The 24,749-nt window shown below is 46.7% G+C and overlaps 1 protein-coding gene across 4 annotated transcripts in view; it reads right to left on the bottom strand.

Moving 5' to 3' along the window:
* Window positions 1-24,749, bottom strand: part of LOC144733918 (protein crumbs homolog 1-like) — a 92,877-nt gene that overhangs the window by 49,025 nt on the left and 19,103 nt on the right. For all 4 annotated transcript variants that reach the window (XR_013588458.1, XM_078615930.1, XM_078615929.1 and 1 more), the window contains exons 2-6: window positions 15,297-15,650; window positions 14,277-14,472; window positions 12,984-13,123; window positions 9,346-9,528; window positions 8,824-8,937 (exon numbers count right to left, since the gene is read on the bottom strand). Coding sequence is in view for 3 of the 4 variants with exons in the window: in XM_078615930.1 (XP_078472056.1) it covers window positions 8,824-8,937; window positions 9,346-9,528; window positions 12,984-13,123; window positions 14,277-14,472; window positions 15,297-15,650 (987 nt within the window). In the remaining variant the exon portion in view is untranslated. The remainder of the gene's footprint in view (window positions 1-8,823; window positions 8,938-9,345; window positions 9,529-12,983; window positions 13,124-14,276; window positions 14,473-15,296; window positions 15,651-24,749) is intronic.

Raw genomic sequence — 24,749 nt, 5'->3', positions numbered from 1 at the left:
TAACACGACAACAGAATGATCCGCGCCAGGCGGGTCGCGGCGTTTGTGTGCGCGGTGGGACGGAGTCGCCAAAAAATAAATGTATTAATTACGATTTTTACTTCCGTTTATTCGGGAACCCGAGGTCCCGCCATAAGGTTCATATTTTGCAAACCGTGCTAATCGGAGGTGCCAGGCCACCTGGATAATGTGACCTTTGTTTAATTGTTACGGTCTGAGACTGGCTTATCACGAGACTAGTTTGTACAGATGATCACTCGTCCGCCCACGCTGTTGCTGCTGTTCGTTTAAGCTGCTCTGGCTGGGTGTACAGTCTCTCTCTCTCAAGCTGTAAGCGGGGCCAATCTGCCATTGGCAGGCTCCCTCAAACACTGCCAGTGTTAGCCACCGTGCATAAACTCCCAGGCCAGCGTTAAACGCGCTACATCTGTTTCCTTCTGCGAATGGAGTTCCAATTACAGTATTTCTCATGCGAGATCCTCAACAGGGCACTTTGGTTTCGAGAAGCAAGAGAAAGGGTAGAGCGGTGTGGGTGCCACGGTGGCTAGGAGATGTTAACGACCTCGCCTGGTATACAGGAGGTCGTGGGTTCGATCCCGATCCTGACGCCTGCGTGTTCTCCACGTGGCCGCGTGGATTTTTCTCTGGGTCCTCCAGTTTTTCCCTCCACATTTATAAACACGCGTTTAGCAGTGTTTGGCTGCTCATAATGATCACGTGATAAGCCACTCCGTCAGGCTATCATTTGGGGCCCTGACGCTTCTAAAAAAAGGCCAATGGGCCTTACCTGATTAAATAAAAAATAATAGTTTAGCTTTATTAACTAACCTCACGACCTGAGTTCGATTCCGGGCTGTGTTGCCAAGCTGAAGTACTGATCAGCACCGGTGTGGTGGGGTATGGTCAAACACCTTCCACCCCCGCCACGATTGACAAATGGATCTAAATCGTCGTTAAATCGCGACAATGGTACATTCGTGAATTTAAATAAACATCGCAATACCACCCTAGTCTGTGCTATGAAAACAACTGTTATTATTCTATTTGTTTCACCAACGACGACTTAAGTGAGGTGACGACTGAGGGATGTTCATCTCAGCCAAGGGGGGGGTAGGGGTCGGCAAGCCAATGCGGCTCTTGAAAGGGCCGCCGCTTAACGAGCGTTCTGCGCGTGCATTGCGGCTCTGGCAACATTGCGTGCGTTTTTTTTTCTACCGAATTTGAACAAAGTGGCTCTTCTTGTTGTTTGGGTTACCGACCCCACCCCCGATCTAAGAATTTCGAAAACAGTTTACTTAATCGGCGAAAAAAATAGTAACGGCACGATGTTATTAGGAATCTGCTGCCCTTTGTGTTTATCCGGGTGTACCGCGTGTTGTTGGTCGCGATGCCCGGCACGTGGAGCGAAACGCCGGACATCGTGCCCAAACGACGCGCGGCACGACCCGACAGCGCAAACCTCCGCCTGGTTAGCAGATCTCTCACAAAACGCGTTCGTTTGTTACCGACGACGAGAGCAGCGAGACGCAAGAGTAGCAACGACGTCCGTCCCGTTAGCGCCATCGCAGCAGCAGCAGGAGCAGTAGTCTCGTCGTAGCAGCAGCAGCGTCCTCGCCGCGCGCGCGCAGTTGGATAAAGCGGCGCACGCGTCGCGATCGGCTGCGTGGATATCGGCGCCGTTCCTTCATCCGCACCGTTCCTTCATCCGCACCGCGACCGCTGCGCACGGGTCGAGGGTTCTGTGTCGCAGGCGCGCGTCGACGCACCGACAGGGTCCGCGCCGAGGCAGCACGGCCGCGTCTCGGTGGTGGTGACGAACGCGAACGCGCTAATGCGCTTTGCGAAGCTTATTAACGGTTTAAGAAGCTTTTCCCGAGAACGAATAGGTGTGCACGGCTTGTGGGCGGCGAACGTCATATCCAAACGAGGACGTATCCTTCCCTCTTATTTATTCGTCGGCAGCATCATCATCATCCTCTTGGGGTTTTTTTTCCGGTAAAGTCACGTAGGAAAAAACAAAATTAAAAATTACTAAAATAATAGATCTAGCTGTGACGGTCCCACCTGATGACGGAGACTTGTGTTGCCTCCGAAACGTCGTGATTTATTATTTTATTTCTATTATTACTTTTAGTAAATTTTATTTTTTACCTACGTGACTTTACCGAAAAAACCTAAGAGTATGAATCCTTGCAGTCACGAAAGCTTCAAATCTAGAAGCATCATCATCAATCTCCGACGATGATGCCGAGTTTATTTTCGTAAATAATTTAGAACAATTGTTAATCCACTGCTGGATGAAGGCCTCCCCATTCCCCTATGCCATTACAGTCATGGGAATTGTGTGACCAGACTGAAACCAGCACCGGCAAGTGTGCACATGGGTATTGTTCAGTGGTCATTTTTGAGACCTGAGAAAACGATTGTTTTCTGTATCACATTTTTTGCTGTGTGAACTAAACATTATTAGTTGTATGGGGGTGACCAAGATTATTGATAATCATGGGCCCTGTGCGGATATGCAGAAACTGCAGTTTCTAAAATTTTAAAGTGGTATGGAGCTTTATTATGATTAAAACTGGATTCGAAGCTTGATTGTGATTGTAACTAACTTCACGACACAAACACTTAAAATGAACGCATTGAACTTTTCTGCACACGACGTATAAACGCAATTAATTGCGTTTAATCCTCACGGTGAGTTGCGTTTTGTTATTAAGCAGACGACGTTGAAGTCCGCTTTGATCCGCCAGGATTAATCCGAACTCCCCGAGGCGACCAGCGGAAATTTCATTGTAAACTTAATTCTAAACAACTTCATAAAAAAATTCATTGTAAACGTAATTCAAAACTTAATTGTAAACTTCTTTGTAAACTTAATTCAAAACTTCATTGTAAACTTCGTTGTAAACTTAATTCAAATCTTCATTGTAAGCTTCATTCAAAACTTCATTGTAAGCTTAATTCAAAACTTCATTGTAAACTGCATTCTAAACTTCATTGTAAACTTCATTCAAAGCTTAATTCTAACTGGGTCACACAAAAGTCCGCTGCCAGAATCATTCCAACTCGGCCTCGACCGACTCACACAGCTCATCGGGCAACACTGACCGAATTAAGCGGCAACAAGTAGCACAAACAAACAAGCACACGCACACACAACAAACACAAAAGCTGTTGGCTTCACAACTTCCTCGTGCCCCTTAAGCCTCCAACTCCAAGTGGCGCTGCACCGCTGTGCGCCCACGTGAATCGCACAAGCTGAGCGCCCCCAATTACTCTACTGCCCATGCACGCACACACAGACACACACACAGACATACACCCAGACACACACACAGACACACACCCAGACACACACACCCAGACACACACACAGACACACCCTGGCACACACAGACACACACACAGACACACACACAGACACACACCCAGACACACCCTGACACACCCAGACACACCCCCAGACACACACACACACCCAGACACACACCCAGACACACCCTGATACACCCTGATACACCCAGACACACACCCAGACACACACACAGACACACACCCAGACACACCCAGACACGGACACACACCCAGACACCAGAGGTGTGGACTCGAGTCATGTGACTTGGACTCGAGTCAGACTCGAGTCATGAATTTGATGACTTGCGACTCGACTTGGACTTGCATAACAATGACTTTGTCCCACCTATGAGATGTGGACTCGAGTCATGTGACTTGGACTCGAGTCGACTCGAGTCATGAATTTGATGACTTGCGACTCGACTTGGACTTGCATAACAATGACTTTGTCCCACCTCTGCCAGACACACACCCAGACACACATACAGACACACACGCACACCCACAAAGATCCCCCGTGTAGCCTTAACAGACTGTAGAGGCAAGTGCTGTTAGCGAGCACCTATGAAGGCCGGCACGGCACACGAAGGGGTGGGTGGCCAACACCACGCCCGACCGCCTTTGTCTCCCCAGTGGCGATGTTTACACACGCACAAACACACAAGGGCACAAATGCACACACGCGGGCACACACACGCACACACACACGCGCACACACGCACACACACGCGCACACACACACGCACACACACACACTTACACACGCGCACACACACGCACGCACACACACACGCGCACACACGCACACACACGCGCACACACACACGCACACACACACACTTACACACACGCACACACACGCACGCACACACACACGCGCACACACGCACACACACGCGCACACACACACGCACACACACACACTTACACACGCGCGCGCTAATAGGATAGCGGTGGGCCCCCAGCGGTCTCCATGGCGACGGATACTCGCCGCCCGCGCGTTCGCGAGGCTATTGAGACGGCGGGGCGTGGGGGGGGCGTGTGGGCGGGGCGTGGAGGGGGGGGGGCTCCTCTCACTCGCTGGTCGTGCTGAGCGCAGCCTCCTTGCGACGGGGCCGCGAGTGAATGGGGATTGTTGTGATGATGATGAGGGAGCGACCACCGGTCCCACACCCCCTCAATGTTTGAATGCTGTAGTCTGGAGCGGTTCGCGTCGCGGGTTCGTAATCCCGCTCGTGGCCACCGACGACGCCGATGATTATCTGAACCGGTCCTGGGACTCCCCTAGGTCGACTCAGCCTCAAATTGGTTCCTTGATGCGACGTGAACATCGCCACTGGGGGAGACAAAGGCGACCGCGTGCGGTGTTGGCCACCCACCGCCCTCGTGTGCCATGCCGGCCTTCGTTAGTGCTGGCTATACACAGCACTTGACCAAATAGTATGCTAAGGCTAGACGGGGGATCTTTGTCTTTGCTAAATAGGCTGGCTGTCGCCTGATGAAGCTGGTTGTAATTACTGGCGAAACGTCGTGCTCAGATTGTAAATGTTGTGGCTTGGCTCTCCAACACACCGGTGTGCTGTACTAGTATAGTACACTATACACTACACTATACACTACACACTAGTGTTGTACTAGTATAGTACACTACACTATACACTACACACTAGTGCTGTACTAGTGACGAATTGGCCACGTTCTGTTTACGTGACAACCCTTACTAGTTGGCTGTGTCGGGTGGTGGTGGGTGTTAACTACACATTTATATATTTACGCGATCTAACCCCCAAAAAAACTCTATTACGGAGGCTTGCGTTATCTTACGTTGTATTGTTACATCGCAGAATCGTGAGACGGCGACGGCCTTCATCCAGCAGTGGAGTGTTGATGTTGCATGACACACCAGCTTGTTGTGGGGTGGTGCAATGGTCAGCACGCTGCGCTATCAACCTGCCAAGGCTGACATCAATGGTTCAGATGTATAGGAACCGGGTTCTAATCTGCAGTTTCTTCAACCCGCATCAACCAGCTTGGTGAAGTATGTCCAACAAATACAATATTTATTTTATTTTATACCTACCTGACTTCACCGAAAGAACCAAAGAGCATGGATTCCTGCAGTCACGAAAGCTTCAAATCAAGATTATGGCCAACAACCATAATTCGTTATATATGTCACCAGTTCAGACATCACTTGGCACTAATGTTAGCTGCGGCTCGGGGTAGAACTCAGGCCTCCGGGTCTATAGCACATTTACACTACGAACTGAACCATGCTGCCCTCTCACTTAAAAAAATATATATTTTTAAATATTCCTACTTGTATAACCAAATGTACAGCAGACTCTTTTAAAAATGGGCAAAAATTTGAAATAGCTCCCGAAAGTTGTATATGCCACCGCAGACGTACCGTGTTTATCATAGCTGCATCTGTGCTTAATGGCATTGTCCAGTCACCCAACAGCCTTGCAATGGCACAAATGGCGTTCGGCCTATTTGTTATTTATCGGTGAAACGGTCCGATGGCTGCAACAACAGCAGCTGCAGCAGCAATGCGAACCCCGAGTCAGAGTCACCGACCGCTGAGTTACGCAGGCAGAGCTCTGCGCGGAGTGTAAAACTCCAGACGGAGCCAACTCTACTCATACTCTTTGGTTATTTCGTTAAAGTCACGTAGGTATAACTAAAATAAAACAAATCAAGATTGATCTCAACTCTCCCAATACGTTTGGCGCGTCCCATTGGGCAAGCCCGTGACGTCGCTGCGCGCACGAGGCCTCGAGTGTGACGTCACTGGGGCGCTTTAAATCTGGGAGGTCTCTTTGTTTCGCTTTTTCAGCAACAGTTAAGGGCCAGGAGACCTCCTGCGCTGTGCCAGGCGGCAAGTCGGGGCTGTCTGGCTTTTGTGGCCCATCGCTTTTGTATTCGGAGCCCACTTGTAGTAAGTGCGCGTTATTTTGTTTTAAGGGCAGGTCACGCAGAGTTTACTGCGAGTGTCACTGGCAGACCTGGATTGAGGATGTCATGAGTTTAACTCACACACGGGCTCACGCCCTATATCACTGGGGCCAACGAATAATAATGGTTAATTTAGTTTTCTAAGTAGGCTTTCACGAGCGATATTAAAAATCTTAATTGGTTTTATTTTGGGTGAGGTCATGTAAACCGTGTGTGTTGTAAACCTACCTCCACTTGACGCAGCCAACTAATAAAAGTGTTACGTGAATAAAATGTGCCCAATATATTACTGCTTCAGCACGTCCACTGGTGTTGTCGGAGAGGAATCTCACCACATTTCAATCACGTGACACTTCTTTGAATCGGCTGCGTCGGGAGGAGGAGGCTTTTACGACACTTTATTTACACGACCTAACCCAAAGGAAACCAATTATGGCAGTGAATTTCTCCCGAGCATCTGAATAACTTCAGCAGACACGAGGTGCCCAGGGTAGAACATAACGAGTACAGAGCAAGCATGTAAACACGTAAACATAGAGGGCACATTTCGACGCCGAGCAATGAAACTAAATCAAAACAAGAACACGAGCTGGGCAGATTTAGCAATGACCCTTAACCATGCAAGGGCCAGAATCTAAGGCACTGTAATTTTGCAAGGTATAATTAGCACCAGCCTGGGCAGTGGGAGACCACGCGCTCCGTTTGCCTATCGCTAAGTCGGTTTTGTAAGGTCTCTACGCGGAAAAACTGCATGCATGGGTGGTGTTCCGCGCATCAGTTTGAGTCCATGAGTTCATGAGTGCTTAAACCCTCGCATGCTCAAGGGTGCAATGAGGTCAAGCTTTTGCTAGAGAATTAAAAACCAACCCTCTGCTGCACATGGGTGCACACACGGGGCTTAAGTTGTCACCTCAACAAAACAAATTGTCACACGGCATTGACAGTGGTGCATGAGCCCAGATAACATCAAATGTCAATGACACTGACCTAAAGAGGCACATATGGAAGAGAGGACGCTTCAAGCAATGTATGTACATGTATATATGTTGACATTTTTTTGAACCACACATAGCCAACCATGCTTATTGGGGTTATGGAAATGGCCCTTCTTCTCTGCTATAAACGACGGCCATTGTGTGGAATGTCACTAATTATAGATAAACTAGCCTTTTGCCCGTCCAAGGACGGGTGTATTGCAGTAAATCTGAAACTTGCAGCGAAAAGCAGACCGTGACATGATATTCATTGCATTAATGCGCGTGCAATTTGTAAGGGCGCGGTGACACAGACCTATTTCATTTCAAGGCTATAATTCCTTGTTCATCATGACGTCCTTTTTACTCAGATGTATCAATCACGTTACGGAGATCCTGTGACGTGAGGGTTCTGCCTTTATATTGAGGGTTGTAAGTTGACGCCGAGAAGGGGGGAGGAGACGTCTCGGCCCCCCACGTGGAGTGACGTCAGTCGCTAATTATTATGAATGGGGGGGTGTCCATTTGGAGTACGTCACCAGTTAATGATTATTAATGACGGGGGCTGTTCGATATGGAGTTACGTCACCTGCTCATTATTATTAATTAGGGGGGAGGGTGCTCCATGTGGAGTGACGTCACATGCTCATGATTATTAATGAGGGGGGGGGTCCATGTGGAGGACGTAACCTGTTCATGATTATTAATGAGGGGGGCTGGTCGACGTGGAGTGACGTCACGAACGTTGCACACAGACATTCTTGGCTCAGTATATTAGGTAGGTATAATGGCGGGGTTATTTGGAGGACGTCACCTGCTGATGATTATTATTGAGGGGGGCTGTTCGATGTGAAGTGACGTCACTTGCTCATGATTATTTGTGAGGGGGGGGCCACTCCATGTTGAGTGACGTCACCCGCTCATGATTATGAATGAGGAGGGGTGGGGGGGTGTCCATTTGGAGGATGTCACCTGCACATGAATATTAATGAGGGGGGCTTATAGTAGGTATTACAATATTTAGGGCAGTGTTGGGTTTTTACTTTGTCACTGGATATGTCCTGGGTCACTGGGAGACTGAAGGAGGCAAGTAACTCATAGCTACAGCCACCGCGAGAGGTGTTGTGGACATTGTGTTCCAGTGGCAGATGTTGACGAGCTCGCCTGGTACACAGGAGGTCATGGGTTCGATCCCAATCCTGACACCTGTATATTTGGAGTTTGCATGGTTTCCCTGTGGTCATGTGTATTTTTCTCAGGGTCCTCCGGTTTCCCCCCCTACACATTTAGAATTAACATTACACGTTTAGAGTATTTAGCTGCTGTACATTTCCACATGATAAGCCACTTTGTTGAACTATTATGTGTGGCCAGGTTGCTTCTGAAAACGAGCTATATAACTCAGCAGGCCTTGCCTGGTAAAAAAAAAAAATTTAGTTTTTAGTTTAGTTCAGTATTTTCTTGCTCGCTGACCCAGACAGGCTGAAATCAAACCCTGGGTGGAATCCGGTTTGCGCGGAGCATGCGTACAAACCTGTGAACCCCGGGGCACACTCGCAGGAGAAGGAGCCGATGTTGTCGATGCAGGAGCCCCCATTCAGGCACGGCTGAGACTCACATTCGTCCAAGTTCACCGAACAGTTCTCTCCTACCGGACATGCAGCAGGCACGCTCGTTTTAGCAGGGAATTGAATTAATTATCATCATCATCATCACTTCTTCATCAAGATCCATGGGCAGATAGCTCGTAAGTGTCCATCCAAAAGTATATTGACTAAGGACCGTAAACTATTATTCTTCCGTGCTTATTAAGTATGTACTGTATGGTGAGCGAGACAGCCAATTGTTCCAGGGATTGAACAGTCACGTACAAAACGCGTACGCAGGCCTGCGCCTTTTGGAAGTTGCCCATGGATCCTGCGGCAGCCGTCCATTGCGTGAAAGCCGACGGCCAAATCCGACGAAGATCAACCCAACGCCGGCACGGCACCGGGTCGGAAATATCGATTACGGCGGTTGACCGATGGCGAGCGAGGTTTGTCGTCTGGGCCCTCACCTGTGGTGCCTGGCAGACAACGGCAGGTGAACCCGGAGGCATTGGAGTAGTGGAAAGTCCCAGGAAGCTCGGAGAGTTTCCCGTAGAAGTCTGGCTTGGAGAGTTCGATGCACTGCCCTCCGTTCATGCAGGGCTCATCTCCACACTCGTTCACGTCCTCCTCGCACGCGTCGCCCGCAAAGCCTGGGGAGTTTGATTGGTGTTTATTACGAGTCGTAGGAGTTTTAAGTGAGGTTGATAAGGTTTATGCACTAGCGCTGCGTATGTCCGATTATCATTACGTCCGTCTGTCTGGAACGATCAAGATCACGATGTCATCAATGCCAAAGCCAGTTTAACGCCGTAGGCTTTCGTGACGAATATCATAATTTCATAATAAAGTATTTTGGGGTAGATCGCGTAAATATAAATGTGTCGTTAACCCACCACCACCCGGCACGGCCAATTAGTAAGGTTTGTCACGTAAACAAAACATGGCAATTCGTTATTAGTACAGCACACCGGTGTGTTGGGGAGTAAACCCATAACATTAACATTTTATATTTATGTGATCTAACCCAAAAACCCCGATTATGGATGATATTGGTCGCGAAAGTCTACTACGTGTTAAATGGATACAGCATTGATTCGCCTGTGTAAGAATCAATATTCTTCAGTTCTCATCTTGTCGCGTGTAAAAGGGTTCACGGGATCTGTGCAGCTACTCGTGGCCACTAACATTGACGTAAGTGTTTTTTTTCTATATATATTTAAGAATTGAATCTCGAATCAAAGTGCGAACCTGAATCATAGCATTTCATCATCAATGTAGAAGAGAGAAAAAAGCAAATTGTTTTTATGCAAGTACGAATACCCAGAGATATTACGCACATGGATAGTGTAAAATCAGGAACATAATTGTGGTTAATTAGTTTGATTTATTTCCTTGCATCTTGGAACGTGGCTCTGAGACTCGGTTATGATATTAAAACCACGGAAGCATAACATTGTCCAACATGTAAAAGCTAATGAAATTAATGAAAAATCAGTTTGCATGTGCCAAGAAAAATATATGGGTTCTTGCTCGCCACGATGAGTCGCAGCATGCCCCTTCCTCGTGCTGTGCAAAGCAGAAATTTAATTATAACTGAGAGTCAACCTGACGTTTCTGCAGAATGAAAGCACCCGCCTCTCCCATTTAGTGATGTTACATAACCTGTGTTATTTGCTACGTGCTCATGCTAAATGTGTTTTTTATATATATTTCCGAAAGGAAAACACAGCTCACGATCGCGTAACAGTTAGGAGTTGTACGCCCTCAATTAGGGGACCTTATTGGAAGCACTTGGGGCTCACTGCCCTCCTACCACCATAGAAGCAACGATCAGGAGCAGCAGATTTTCAGAGGAGGGGGATATGAGGGAGGGAAGGGAGGGGGAATAAAAAAAAACGATACTCAACAAATTGTTTTATTTTACCAGGTAAGGCCCGCTGAGTTATATAGCTCGTTTTCAGAAGCAACCTGGCCACACATAATAATTCAACGAAGTGGCTTATCACGTGGAAATGGAAAGCAGCCAAATACTCTAAACGCGTGTTGATTCTAAATGTGCGGGGAAAAACCGGAAGACCCGGAGAAATATCCACACAACTTCGTGGAGAACACGCAAACTCCATATATACCGGTGTCGGGGTCGGAATCGAACCCACGATCTCCTGTATACCAGGTGAGGGATTTAACATCTCGCCACTGCGGCACACAATGTAACCAATAATTTCACGAAACAAAACCGAAAATAAAATCACGAAAATTCTATGCCCGAGTTTATCAATCTTGTTTTCCCCTCGGAGTGACGGTCATCCTGGGTTTGCAGAAAGCTCGTGCTTAATGTTAACTGGTTGATTCCTCGGCACGGGCTAACATCAGAAGTGAGTGGTATCTAAATTGGCCCTGGGCAACACCTTTACCAGCCTGGCAGGGACCAGCGTGGAGAAGTATGGTCAAACGATCCCCATGGCCTTCATCCAGCAGTAGATTGACCAAGGAATGTAAATATCAATTGGTCATATTCACCATCTCGTGTCAACAAAATAAGTGCCACTTTGAGGAAAGCCAAATTTGGTTGCTCAATGCAAACACTGGTCCCTGCCATAGTAATGTGGAGTTGCACAAAGCCCGTCCGAGCGAGCAGCCATGTTGACTTGACTTGCAAGCATTACGACTAAACCTACGGCGGCAAAATGAAATGACAGAACAAGCATCATCACCATCACAATTATGTTCGAACGCTTGCCAAAAATATCTTAATATTTTGTGCACGACCTCGAGTGATCAGCAGTGGCTCATAACTCGGTTGAGGAGGCAACAAACGCCTACTCCCATTTGTCAGCCTCGGGCGAAGCATTGAATAACCAAGAATGGGAAAAATAACGCGAATGCATAACGTCGGAGCATGGTGAGTATGGTCCACCACTCGTCGAATAACCACGATGGTTCAACTGGTGTGCACAGAGGCCCTCACCCAAGCAGTGGATTGACAAAAACGGGCTGCTGTGTGAAGGTGATGTACGACAAATGGTGGTTTCAATTAACACGTTCTCGGTCGGACGGACACACGTGCGTCAGTGGCATGAGCGCGACGTTTGTCTGGTTGATGCCCGGCATTGGTTCATTTCCCGCTGAGCATTGCCTTCACACTCCTAATCATGAAATGTAACCATCCGCACGACGTCACACCACCTATTTAAGGTCCGGGACTGGAGGACATGTTCAGATTTCTGGCAACTGCCTCATGTGCCACTGGTTGCACCTACGAGTGAAACGCCCGCACCCCGGCGTTGAAATGTTGTGGATTGCTCTGCGACAGCGACGGTGGAGGTGCTGCTGCCGAAGTAGCAATATATTGGCATGTTTGTTCATCACGTCTACAACTTTATCAATTAGCTGTGTCAGATGGTGGCGGGTTTAACGGCACATTAATATTCTAGATTTGAAGCTTTCGTGACTGCAATGATTCATATTCTCAGGTTTTTTCGGTAAAGTCACGTAGGTAAAAACATTAAAATTAATGAAAGTAAAATAAAACAAAACAAAATAAAATTCACGACGTTTCGGAGGCAACACAAGTCTCCGTCATCAGGTGGGACCGTCACAGCCGAATTAGCTGCATCAAGTGATGCAGCTTGATGCAGCTAATTCGGCTGTGACGGTCCCACCTGATGACGGAGACTTGTGTTGCCTCCGAAACGTCGTGAATTTTATTTTGTTTTGTTTTATTTTACTTTCATTAATTTTAATGTTTTTACCTACGTGACTTTACCGAAAAAACCTGAGAATACACATTAATATTTAAGCGATCTAACCCAAAAAAAACTTTTTATGAATAATATTGGTCGCGAAAGCCTACGCGTTAAACATACATAGGCGATTTGACCTAAAAATAAATTATGAATGTGTGCATGTGTATATATGTACGTTGAGCTTCTTTTGCACCGGAGGTGCAGGGGAAGGACAACAAACTCAAACAAACATCCCCAACATTACCCACGAAAGCCCTTCACGCGTAAAAAAATGCCACAGACTGCCGCCTGGCACCGTCGCTAGCGGAACAGCGCACGCATGCGCAGACAGCATGCAGCCTCGGCGCCGTGACACCCACCTGGCCAGCAGATGCAGGTGAAATTGAGAATGCCCTCGATGCATGTGGAGTTGTGGCGGCACGGGTTGGAGGCACACTCCAAAATCTCCAGCTCACAGTCCTTCCCCTCGTATCCGGTTCCCAAACAGTAGCACGTGTAACTGGAAGCAAGACGACCACATTGACAAGATTGCTCTTTTCATTTCAATACTGTGCCTCTTTTTATGTTTTAGTAATAGCAATGTTAGACAATTATGGACCCCGACATCCTAAATGTTTTTCTTTCGGAAAATAATCATAGTTATTAAGGCAGGTCAAGTACAGCAAACTGCACTTTTGGACACGTGACCAAGAATAGTGTTTGTAAAGTGCAGTCCTTACTGATCAAGGGACTAAAAACACAATCTCACTCCGCTTGAGAACTAATTAAATCGGCTTAAACCCAAATTCAAAGTGAAGCTCTCAGTGTGGCGATGCCCGCTATGCATGGGCACATCCACTGTTGGTGTCACGGGTGTCTGGACACCCCAGTATTCTAGATATGGCTGTGAGACACCAACAACATATTGGACAAAATCATCACATTTTTGAGTCCGTGTTTTTTCTCTCTGCAAACAGGGTGACCTGAATCCCAATTTGGCCAATGAAGTAAACTTCAAATAGACAGCAGCGTACAAACGGTAGGCTCAGTATATATGATGATTGCTTGTGTTGCAGTCGAAACGTCGTGATAATTTTATTGTTTTATATTTTTGTTATTTTATTGTTTCCCTTCTACGTGACTTTACCGAAAGAACCAAGAATAAGTTGTGTGCAGTTTATATAAGATATCATTATAGTTGTATAAGTATAGTTCAGTAGAACCTCACTTATCCATGGCACTCTTACCACAGTTATTTGTGTTTAAACGCTTTGATACATTTGAGTGAATTGTGATTTTTACATATAAATGAGTCGTTGACAACTTATAGCCCGTGGCACCATAAAACTAAACAATTTTTTATTTTACCAGGCAAGGCCCACTGAGTTACATAGCTCTTATTCAGAAGTGACCTGGCCACAAATGATAGCCCAACGAAGTGGCTTTTCTTGGGGAAATTTATCGCAGCCAAATATAAACGCATGTTTCTAAATGTAGAGAGAAAAAACCAGAGGACCCGGAGAAAAATACACGCGACCATGGGGAGAACATGCAGACTCCGAGTATACAGGCGTCAAGGTCGGGATCGAGCCCACGACCTCCTGTATACCAGGCGAGGTAGTTAACATCTCGCCACAGCCGTGACTGGGCTGCTGCTTGCATGAGCCTCTCACCTGTCAACGAGGTCGAGGCAGACGCCACCGTTCTGGCACGGCCCGCTCTCACATTCGTCCACCTCCGTCTCGCACACGGCTCCCGTGTAGCCGCGTGGACACACGCACTCGAACTTGCCGTCCAGATCGACGCACGTGGCCCCGTTGTGGCACGGTTGGGACGCACACTCGTTCGTGTCGTGCTGGCACATCTCGCCTGGTGTGGGGGAGAGGGGGGGAGATGCACGGGTTTTAATGGAGGCACTCGCGGGGGTGGGGGGGGGGAGTGTTCGTATTTTACATCGGTGGTGGTGGTGAGAATGATGGCGATTGGGATGATGATGACAATGATAATAGCGTGGGCCTTTCAATCCGCAATGGTGATGATAATAGACCAGTGGTTCTTAACCTTTACTGCAGCCTTGCACCCCTGTGGTTCTCAATTGTTATATATTTTTTCATAATGTAAATGAATACGTAGTTTTGATGAAACAAAGTAGTTGTACTTACATGCCTGTGCTTAATTTGTGTTTTGATGATTTTCCTTCTAAAAAAAATCTGGCCATGTCTAAGCACCCCCAGGAAGGGCATCTCGCACCCCCAGGGGGTGTAGCGTGCACCCCAGGTGAAGAACCACCGCAATAGACGGTAACCAGACCACCCAGAATGCACCTGATCTCATCAGGTCCTGAGAAAGCTAAGCCGATTTGAGCCTGGAGAGTGCTTGGATGAGCGAGCGCCAACCACATTTTGGGCAGCAGAGCAGAGTGAAATTTGGTCAAACAATCCCCATGACCTAAAGGCATTACATAGCAGTAGTAGTAGTATTCTTTATTTCATCAGGAGATTAAATATAGGCACATCGCGACACGTGATAATGTCCCTTTTGCAAATGGGGCGGACCTAGGTTACACATCAGCTCATTTGCACTACTACAACATAAAAAAAACCAAGACAAGAATAGCCGTGTCAAATGCAACAAATCGAGATTGCATGCAAAGTGACAAGTTTGCGCGGAAGCCGCCCCCCGCCGCACAGAACCTGTGAATCCGTCGGGGCAGGCGCACGAGTAGCGGTCGCGTCCGTTGGTGCACGTGCCCCCGTGGAGGCACGGCTCCGACGCGCACTCGTTGATGTCGATCTCGCAGTGCATGCCCTGGAAGCCCGGCACGCAGTAGCACTTGTAGCCGCTCGGCTCGTCGACGCACACCGCGTTGTTGAGGCAGGGGCTGCTGGAGCACCCGCCCACGCTCGCCTCGCAGTTGTCTCCGGAGTAGCCCGGCGCGCACCGGCACGAGAAGCCGCCGTCGTCGCCGAGCATGCACGACCCGCCGTGCTGGCACGGCTCAGAGGCGCACGCGTCGGCGCCTGGGACCGCCGTCTGGCCCGTCGCGCCTGGGCCCGCGGCACGGGGGAAATCACGTGGGGTTAGCGAGCCGGACTTCGGGCGGCACAAGGTTTTTTTGGTCACGCGAAATGTTTTTTGTGACGCCGATTGTGGGCCGTTAACCACTTTTCTTGCTTTCCAGACATCTGCAAGTTTGCAGGGTCGGGGGGGGGGCGATCCCGCTCACCGCTGAATCTCGGAATGCGCAAGAGATCCAGTGTCGATTTTATTTCGAGAGGCGGTGAGTACAATGTTTTATGAAAACATTGTACTCACCGCAGAGAACCGTAGCTGCACGACCGCACTAGGCGGCGCCAAACCGTGCCACACACCCTCCCGCAAGGCCTCGTGGGAGCCCCGGTATCAATAAAGTTCGTTTATACTGGTAGGAACGAAGTGGACCAGACCACCAATAGATTATACCGTCCGTCCGTCCGTCCGTCCGTCCGTGTATCAACATCGCCCCCTACTGCAAACACTTGGCATGACCCTGCCCGACAAGATGGCCGCCCGCTCCCCCTGCGATCTGTGAATTAAACAAGATGGCCGTCGCTTCCGGCGCCTCACGGCGAAACTATTTGATGGTGGGTGAACAGTGGCGGGGAGGGGTGGAGGAGGAATTGATGATAAAAACAAACTTGCACCATCGTTACAGCTGCCGCGACGAGAGATGTGGGAGGAGAAGCGGCGACCGCTGCCTTGCAGGTGAGAGGTGCGTGTGTGAGCGTGCGTGCGTGTGTGTATGTGTGTGCGTGTGTGTGTGCGTGTGTATGCGCGTGTGCGTGTGTGTTTGCGTGCGTGCGTGTGTGTGCGTGTGTATGCGCGTGTGTGTGCGTGTCTGTGTGTGCGTGTGTGCGTGCGTGTATATGTGTGACTGTGTGCGTGTGTGCGTGCGTGCGTGTCCGGCCCACTCGAGCGGCGTGATGAATGGGCGCTATTGGGCTTCGGATCGTTATTCACGGCGAACTGGAAGCGTAGCAACACAACTTCATTACGTGTGTGTGTGCGTGTGCGTGCGTGCATGTGTGTGTACGTGTGTGTGTGTGTGCGTGTGCACGTGTATGTGCGTGTGTGTGTGCGCGTATGTGTGCGCGTGTGTGTGCGGTCGATATCCCTGTACCGGTATTAGTATTATTCCTACCAGCCCACCCCGCAGGGTCCTGTTTTTAGTTTTCATTCCGGTTCCGTTGATGTTGACGTACAGGTATATCATCGGAATGGAGTTGGAATGGGAAAGGGTTAATTATTCAGGATCGATAACACGATGGCTATGCAACGTTGTAGTGTACTGCATAAATGTACATTTTGACACGCTGTATTGCCAACTCACATTAAGTACAAAGCTGCTTTGATTTTTTCTCTAGCATGAACCAACTTGTGCTGGCTCAGAGAAATATCATTGTAAAAATTGCACGTGCTTTTTGTTGCACATCATCATAATGTATGCATGTTGAACTTCTTTCGTACCGTACGTAGCCAACCGTGCCAATCGGAGGTGCAGGGGAAGGACAACAAACTAAACACAAAAAGCAGTTCTAAAGAAGTTTTCGATCTAGATTTAAAAGTGGCAGGGGAAAGGGAGTGGATAGCACGGGCAGGCGGGTGGGGGGAAGGGAGTTTCAGACAATTTGGGCCACAGATGGAGAGAGAGTGCAAACTCCCACTTGTAAATATTTGTAGAATTGTGTGGGTTTTTATTTTTAAATCACCATTCAGAATCTTCATCTAAATATGTATTTATCCTCGAGAAATATGATGATCTAAGAAGCTCTTTTTCAGATATGTCCAGTGGACGATTGCTGAGTGGTCAGCAACAAATAGCGTGGCATCACTGAAGGGGAAATAAATGAGTCGGCGCTTCTCTTGAATTGAGCAAACTTGTGGAGACGATGAAAGTTACTGAGCCGTAGTGCGAGGACATTAGCAGGATGGGAAGTGTTTCGTCCTGCGGTATGGTCAAGCATTTGGACCACTATTGACAGAAGATCAAGATCAGGAGGTCGTTGAGGTCAATGTCACTGAGCCTTGAGTGGTTTTAACTCTGCTTGTGCATCGCCTTCCCACTGGTGGACTGTGATGCAATATATGGTGAAGGTGCAGCCCTGCAATTTCTTGCTCAAGCAACTGCTGGCAGAAGGGCCTCAACTAAAAGGAGCTGTCGGGAGCCACGGTGGAGGATATTCAGCCTACACGTTCACGCTATTGGAAGAGGTAGGAGTACACACACCTTATCATTTTTATACGTGACCTACTGATGGACTAACTGTAGTGTGCCTATTTATAAACTGAAAACTATTTAAATAATAAATATCTTTTTTTATTTTACCAGGTAAGGCCCACTGAGCTATGAAGTTGTTTTTCAGAAGCGGCCTGGCCACAAATGATAGCTCAACAAAGTGGCTTATCACGTGGACATTTGTAACAGCAGGTATTTTTGCATACTCTTCGACGCTGGGAATATACGACTGCTATGAAATTCTATGAACATTTTCAATGGATTGCTTCAACTCCTAAAATTGGATTATACCAGAAATATTGGTTTTTGTCTTCTTGGTTCTTTCGGTAAAGTCACGTAGAAGGGAAGTAATAAAATAATAAAAATAAAACATAATAAAATAATTCTCACGACGTTTCGGCCACAACGCAAGCAGCCGTCCTCAGGTGAAGAGGACGGCAGCCGTCCTCAGGTGAAGAGGACGGCTGCTTGCGTTGTGGCCGAAACGTCGTGAGAATGATTTTATTATGTTTTATTTTTATTATTTTATTACTTCCCTTCTACGTGACTTTACCGAAAGAACCAAGAAGATGAATCCCTGCAGTCACGAAAGCTTTAAATCGATATTGGTTTTGTGTTTACCAGAGGTGGGACAAAGTCATTGTTATGCAAGTCCAAGTCGAGTCGCAAGTCATCAAATTCATGACTCGAGTCTGACTCGAGTCCAAGTCACATGACTCGAGTCCACACCTCTGGTGTTTACTAATTCATGCAAGAGGGAGTCTAATAAAGATATATCTGACACCGAAGTCATTATATGTTACCCTCACATCTGCAGTCAACACCTGACCTCCCAATTCCATGATCACAGTCTCACCACCGCCTTTAACTATTTTGTTTGGCACACCAGCCCCTGGGTGCCTCTAAGTCCTATCTGGATTACTTGCGCTCCTCCATCACACATGTCCAATCAATCACAACCGCCTCTTTTTTATTGTGACGATAATGTGTTCCTGCCACGGTCTAATTTAAATGTTTTAAACTTTAGTTTTTCGAATTTAAACGTGACGGAGAAACTTGGCACAAATGGAAGGTAACGCGATTTGATTCAATTTCTAGATTGGAGATGAAGAGACCACTGTATATTCCATATATGAACGATGTGACATGGCATTTATATTTTGAATGTTAGTGATGGGATACTGTGCGAGCCAGATAATTGTCTCATTATCTGGGCCAGAGCGCAGGAGCTTAAAATATTCAACAGAAAAAAAGTTGGGCGGTGGTGGCTATGCTTTTGGCCTGTAATCCAGGACTCATGGTAGCGAGGGTACCATACCCCAGCTTACGAGCGGAATGCAGAACAAAGTGTGGACTGATATCATCTGTCTCTTCTGTATGGAATAGAGTGTTGCCCCCTCGCATGCGTCGGTTTCTTCCAGGCGCTCCGGTTTCTTCCTACGTGTATAAAGACTCACTAATTGGCTCAAAACATCTTCATGTGTAGAGTACTGCAGAACAATTGTTTGCACCCGCCTACTGCCTGCCAGTCTTCCAGCTTGTCTGTGGTTCCTCAGTGAATGTAAGATGCAATTTGCATGAATGACACATTATAAAATTAATCATTAGATTTCTTTGTTTGAACAATAGTAATATACTCCAGAGGTATGCTGGGAATTTTACGGTAGGCTTGGATACATTTCTAAATAGGAATATGACCTGGTAGGAAATAATATTGGAATGTTGTTCAGATGTTGCATACCTTTTGATCTGGATTAGAGGAAACGTTCTTTTCAGAAATATTTAAATTCAGCTACTTTCTGGGGTTTTTGGGAATTGTATTTCTTACAAGTATGGCAAAAACAATCTTGCAGCAAGGCTATCATGAAGGAAGTATATTTTAGCCACACTTTTGTCACAATTATATACAAACAAATACATGAACATTTAACAAGTGGCAAATTCACTGTTCATGATTGACGAATTAAAATCACAAAATCAAACCAGAGAGAGAGCAATGATGAGATTTTAAATAAAAATATGCATTTAGATTATTTTGCTGCTATAAATTTCCATATGACAAGCCACTTCGTTAAGGTATCATTTAATAATTCAAATTTATAACGCACATTCCATCTTCATGCGCAATACATGAAAATCAGGAAATAAAAACTAAACCAGGGCAACCGACCAAACTAAAGAAAGACGTCCAATTTAAAGAGATGGGTTTTCAAAGCAGACTTAAATATATCTACCGACTCCGATTGTCTGATTTTAAGTGGCAAGTTGTTCCATAGTTTTGGTGTCACGCTAACAGGCTCTAAGAAAAGCTGTCTCGGGTGTGGACCAATCAATTCCAAGGACAGTGCATACATTATCAGAGTTGTGTTTTTTGTTAGCATTCCGATCGCAGGTATTGTGGTCAATGCAAACATGACTCCTTGTAAGAAAAGGTGTCAGTTTTGTTGCCAGATAAAAGGGTAAAAAACAATTATCATGTGACCAGGTCGCTTATGAAAAAGAGCTATATAGCTCAGTGGGCCTTAGCTGGTAAAATTTAAATAGTTTTTAGTTTAGAATGCGTTAATATCAGTCATGTCAATGTAATTTTTCATAAAATCTAACTCATGAAAATATAAGTATGCGTACGTTCAATAGTAGCTGTCGCGTGCATTTATTTTTGTTTAAGTCTTATTGTTTAAGAAGAAATAAGGTTGTCACCGCATGATAAATGGGTGCACATTGAAGTGACTGCACTTGCAAATGTCAAAAGGTCAAGACCACCCATTGTGTGTGCCGGAGTGTTTATTTATTTATTTACCCATTTTTACAGGTCTGCACATTCAGCACTCTGGACGGACATTAAAACAAGCTGTTAAAATCTTTCACGAGTTTTAAAAGTGCATTTTCTCCATACCGTTTCGATACTTTATTTAAAAGGAAAGTCTAATTGGTTGGAAGGCATCGCGTGTGCAATAGTCCTACACACGTACAGATGGATAGGCATCGAAACAACCGTTTTGAAATTAATTGCAGGGAATGATTGGAAAAGTCCACAAAGGCCGAAGAGCCGAACCTGAGCAAAACAAAAGTCCTTGTACAGCACCTGTGCTCATCATGAGAAGAACACCTGTCACGCACAGTTGGAAACGTCGGTGTACCGACGGGAATTATTGTGTTTTTGGGGAAAATGTTTCGGAACTGAATTCAAGATAACTTAATTGTGGTAATGAAATGCAGTATTACTCTGTAACTGAATACACGTTTTCAATTCATTGTGTACTGTATTCAAATAATCAAGATGAATACATTTAACTATTTACTGCGTGAGTCCATAATAGAGGGTTTTGGGTTATATCGTGTAAATATAAATGTGTCGTTAAACCTGCACAGCCAATTAGTAAGGTTTGTCACGTAAACAGAACGTGCCAAATCGTTACTAGTTCAGCACACCGGTGTGTTGCAGAGTAAAACCACAACATTTACAATTCGAGTACCGTGTTTCAGAAGTAATTACAACCAGCATCATCAGGCGATAGCCATATTTGTGGAGAAATCCTCCTGTTTTGGTCTTAAACAGAGGGATACACAATTGATGTCGTCACTTGTGAGCCAATCAGGTTTGAAAGCGAGGGGGGTGGTTAATATTTGTATATAAATTACAATGCATGAGCGTTTCACTGCATTCCGTGGGATATACCATAAAGCGTGAATATAGGATAAAGCTTCGTATGCACACAACAAAGACTATGTGGTGGACAGCAGACAGCAGTGTCCAGCAAAGCCCTACATTGTGCTGCACTTAAATGCTTCCACGTATACGCTCCGCGCCTTCACCTAGTCCGCGCTGACCAGCGTGGCGAAGTTTGGTCAGATCACATCCATGACCTGCACGGCATGGGGATGCCCTCATCCAGCAGTGGTTTGACAAAAAGGCTGTACATTCCCCACCATAGGAATATATAATTTGCCAACACTGGCTCAGGGCTGTGAACGGGAAATGACCACTGTCACATAAGCTCGTTTAGAACAGGAAATCACTTTCTATGTGTACGTAATTAAAATACGCACGACATTTGTATTAATAGAGCAAACTAAATGTTACAACAAAACTAAAACACAAGGCGATATGAATGATACCGAGACCTAGGGAGACTCCATTCTTGAATCGCAACGACACCAAATTGTTGGGGCGGGTCGGAAGTGAATCACGAGCCCATTCATTTGAAAATCGCGTTGAAGCGTAGGGACGGTCGGGGCGACAGAACGTTGCGTTGACGTTTGGTGAGCGAAGGCCAAACGCACACACACACACACTAACGCACCCAAACACACACACACACTAACACACCCAAACGCACACACACACACTAACGCACCCAAACGCACACACACACACTAACACACCCAAACGCACACACACACACACTAACGCACCCAAACGCACACGCACACAGACACTAACACACACACAGACACTAACACACACACACAGACACTAACACACACTAACACAGACACTAACGCACACACACACACAGCCACTAACGCACCCAAACGCACACACAGACACTAACGCACCCAAACGCACACACAGACACTAACGCACCCAAACGCACACAGACACTAACACACACACACAGACACTAACACACACACACACATACACTAACACACACAGACACTAACACACACAGACACTAACGCACACACACACACAGACACTAACGCACCCAAACGCACACACACACGCAGACACTAACGCACGAATGCGATGACATCCCCTGGCCGTGGCATGACCCATTCCTCCGAGTTGCCGCCGTTCCTTCCTTCGCGACCGCAACTTGGGGTTTGCTTTTCGCTCGCCACGGTGGGAGTCGTCCAGGATGCATTCCGGAACAATAAACATTGCATCGAGAAAATTGCGACTCGTGTCTTCAACTCCCACACACACACCCCGTTGCTCTGGCTTACATTTCATTTTGGTGATATTAAAGAGAAACATTCGCAGCGATCACTTTCTGGAACGAGCTGTGACTCCCCCCTTTGGTAGGGAGTCTCTTTTTTGGAAATTCCAAAAGGTAACGTCCTACGCCGATGGCAGCTGTGATCTCTGCCGCCCACGCAAACGCACGATCAGAGGCGCGGCGCGATGCAGACACGTCCCAAACTTGAGTCAGTGAGAGAGGGGGGTACGTAAATTACTGCAACGAATGAGTTTGTATCACTAGAACATTAAAAAAAGACCACATGAAAAGAGAAATAAACTACATTTTCAATGAAGATAGCAAATCATGAGAAAGGTGCAACCCTGAAATTGCTTGCTCATGCAGCTCCTGGTAGAAGGGCTTCCACTAAGAAGACTGCCTAGAGGGTGTTTGGCAGAGGTGGGACAAAGTCATTGTTATGCAAGTCCAAGTCGAGTCGCAAGTCATCAAATTCATGACTCGAGTCTGACTCGAGTCCAAGTCACATGACTCGAGTCCACATCTCATAGGTGGGACAAAGTCATTGTTATGCAAGTCCAAGTCGAGTCGCAAGTCATCAAATTCATGACTCGAGTCTGACTCGAGTCCAAGTCACATGACTCGAGTCCACACCTCTGGTGTTTGGCCCACTCTACCTTGCTGGACAGACATCTTGAAAGAGGTGTAAGTACCCACACTTTACCCCACGACATACAACCTGCCGATTGACCTGATGTACCCATTTATACTTCTGAACAGACAAGAGGCAGAGGGATAACAACAAAGCAAAAGCACGCACCATTGCTTTAGCTGTCAAGTTGGGAGACCTCTGGTTCGCAAGTCCAGTGTGCAAACTCTAACTTTGCCGCAACATCGCTGAGATTTTGCATAACAGTTGTGAACTCTATGTTAAACAAACATTGGTGCCAAAATGTTACGAGTTATTGCCCTTAGTCCTGCTTGATGTAGGCAGGCACTACTAAGGCAAAGCTTTCATCTCTTTGTACACTTTTATTCACAGTTTGAGAGCTACACATGGTATGGGAAGTGGTGGAAATAAGACCAGTTCACGAAGTCAGAGCTAACATCAATGGCAATTGAGTATCCAAACTGGTATTTTATTAATAGCTCCCCGCCTTCGTCCACCCAGCAACATCAAAATGGTACAACGAAGCGAGTCGATCGGCAGGTTTGGTTTGCCGTCCTTCCCCCGCACCTCCGATTAACACGGGATGGCTACGTCCGGTGCGAAAGAAGTTCAACACGCGTATCTACAGGAGTAAAATTATGGGTATCCTGACCTCTTCCAAGATGTGTGGGCAGCATGGAGGAGAACGCTAAATAATTACGGGAGGGGCTCTCCAGACATCCCTTGAGTTAAAGGCAGAGGTGTGGACTCGAGTCATGTGACTTGGACTCGAGTCAGACTCGAGTCATGAATTTGATGACTTGCGACTCGACTTGGACTTGCATAACAATGACTTTGTCCCACCTATGAGATGTGGACTCGAGTCATGTGACTTGGACTCGAGTCAGACTCGAGTCATGAATTTGATGACTTGCGACTCGACTTGGACTTGCATAACAATGACTTTGTCCCACCTCTGGTTAAAGGTCCTTCTGCCAGCAATGACTTTGGGATAAGCAATGGTAGGTCTGCCCCTCGTAAACTTGTTTTTCTTTTAAACTTACAAAAAGCATACTCTTTGGTTCTTTATGGATTCCTGCAGTCACGAAAGCTTCAAATCAAGATTACAAAAAGCATACTTCTCATGTGAAACAGTGGTTCTTGCCCTTAATAATATTTGTTTCATTGCTGTACCATGCTTTATATTTTTACATGTTTCGCTTTTGTAGTTTTGGTCACCCGGGTCACTCTCGCAAATTGAGACTCCTATCCGGGCCTCTTGTGTTCTCAGCCGGTG

The sequence above is a fragment of the Lampetra planeri genome, chromosome 49, assembly GCF_965212315.1.
Source record: "Lampetra planeri chromosome 49, kcLamPlan1.2.h2, whole genome shotgun sequence".
Lineage (NCBI taxonomy): Eukaryota > Metazoa > Chordata > Hyperoartia > Petromyzontiformes > Petromyzontidae > Lampetra > Lampetra planeri.
The sequence above is the reverse complement of the archived record's forward strand: the minus strand, read 5'-3'. Positions and strand labels throughout refer to the sequence as shown.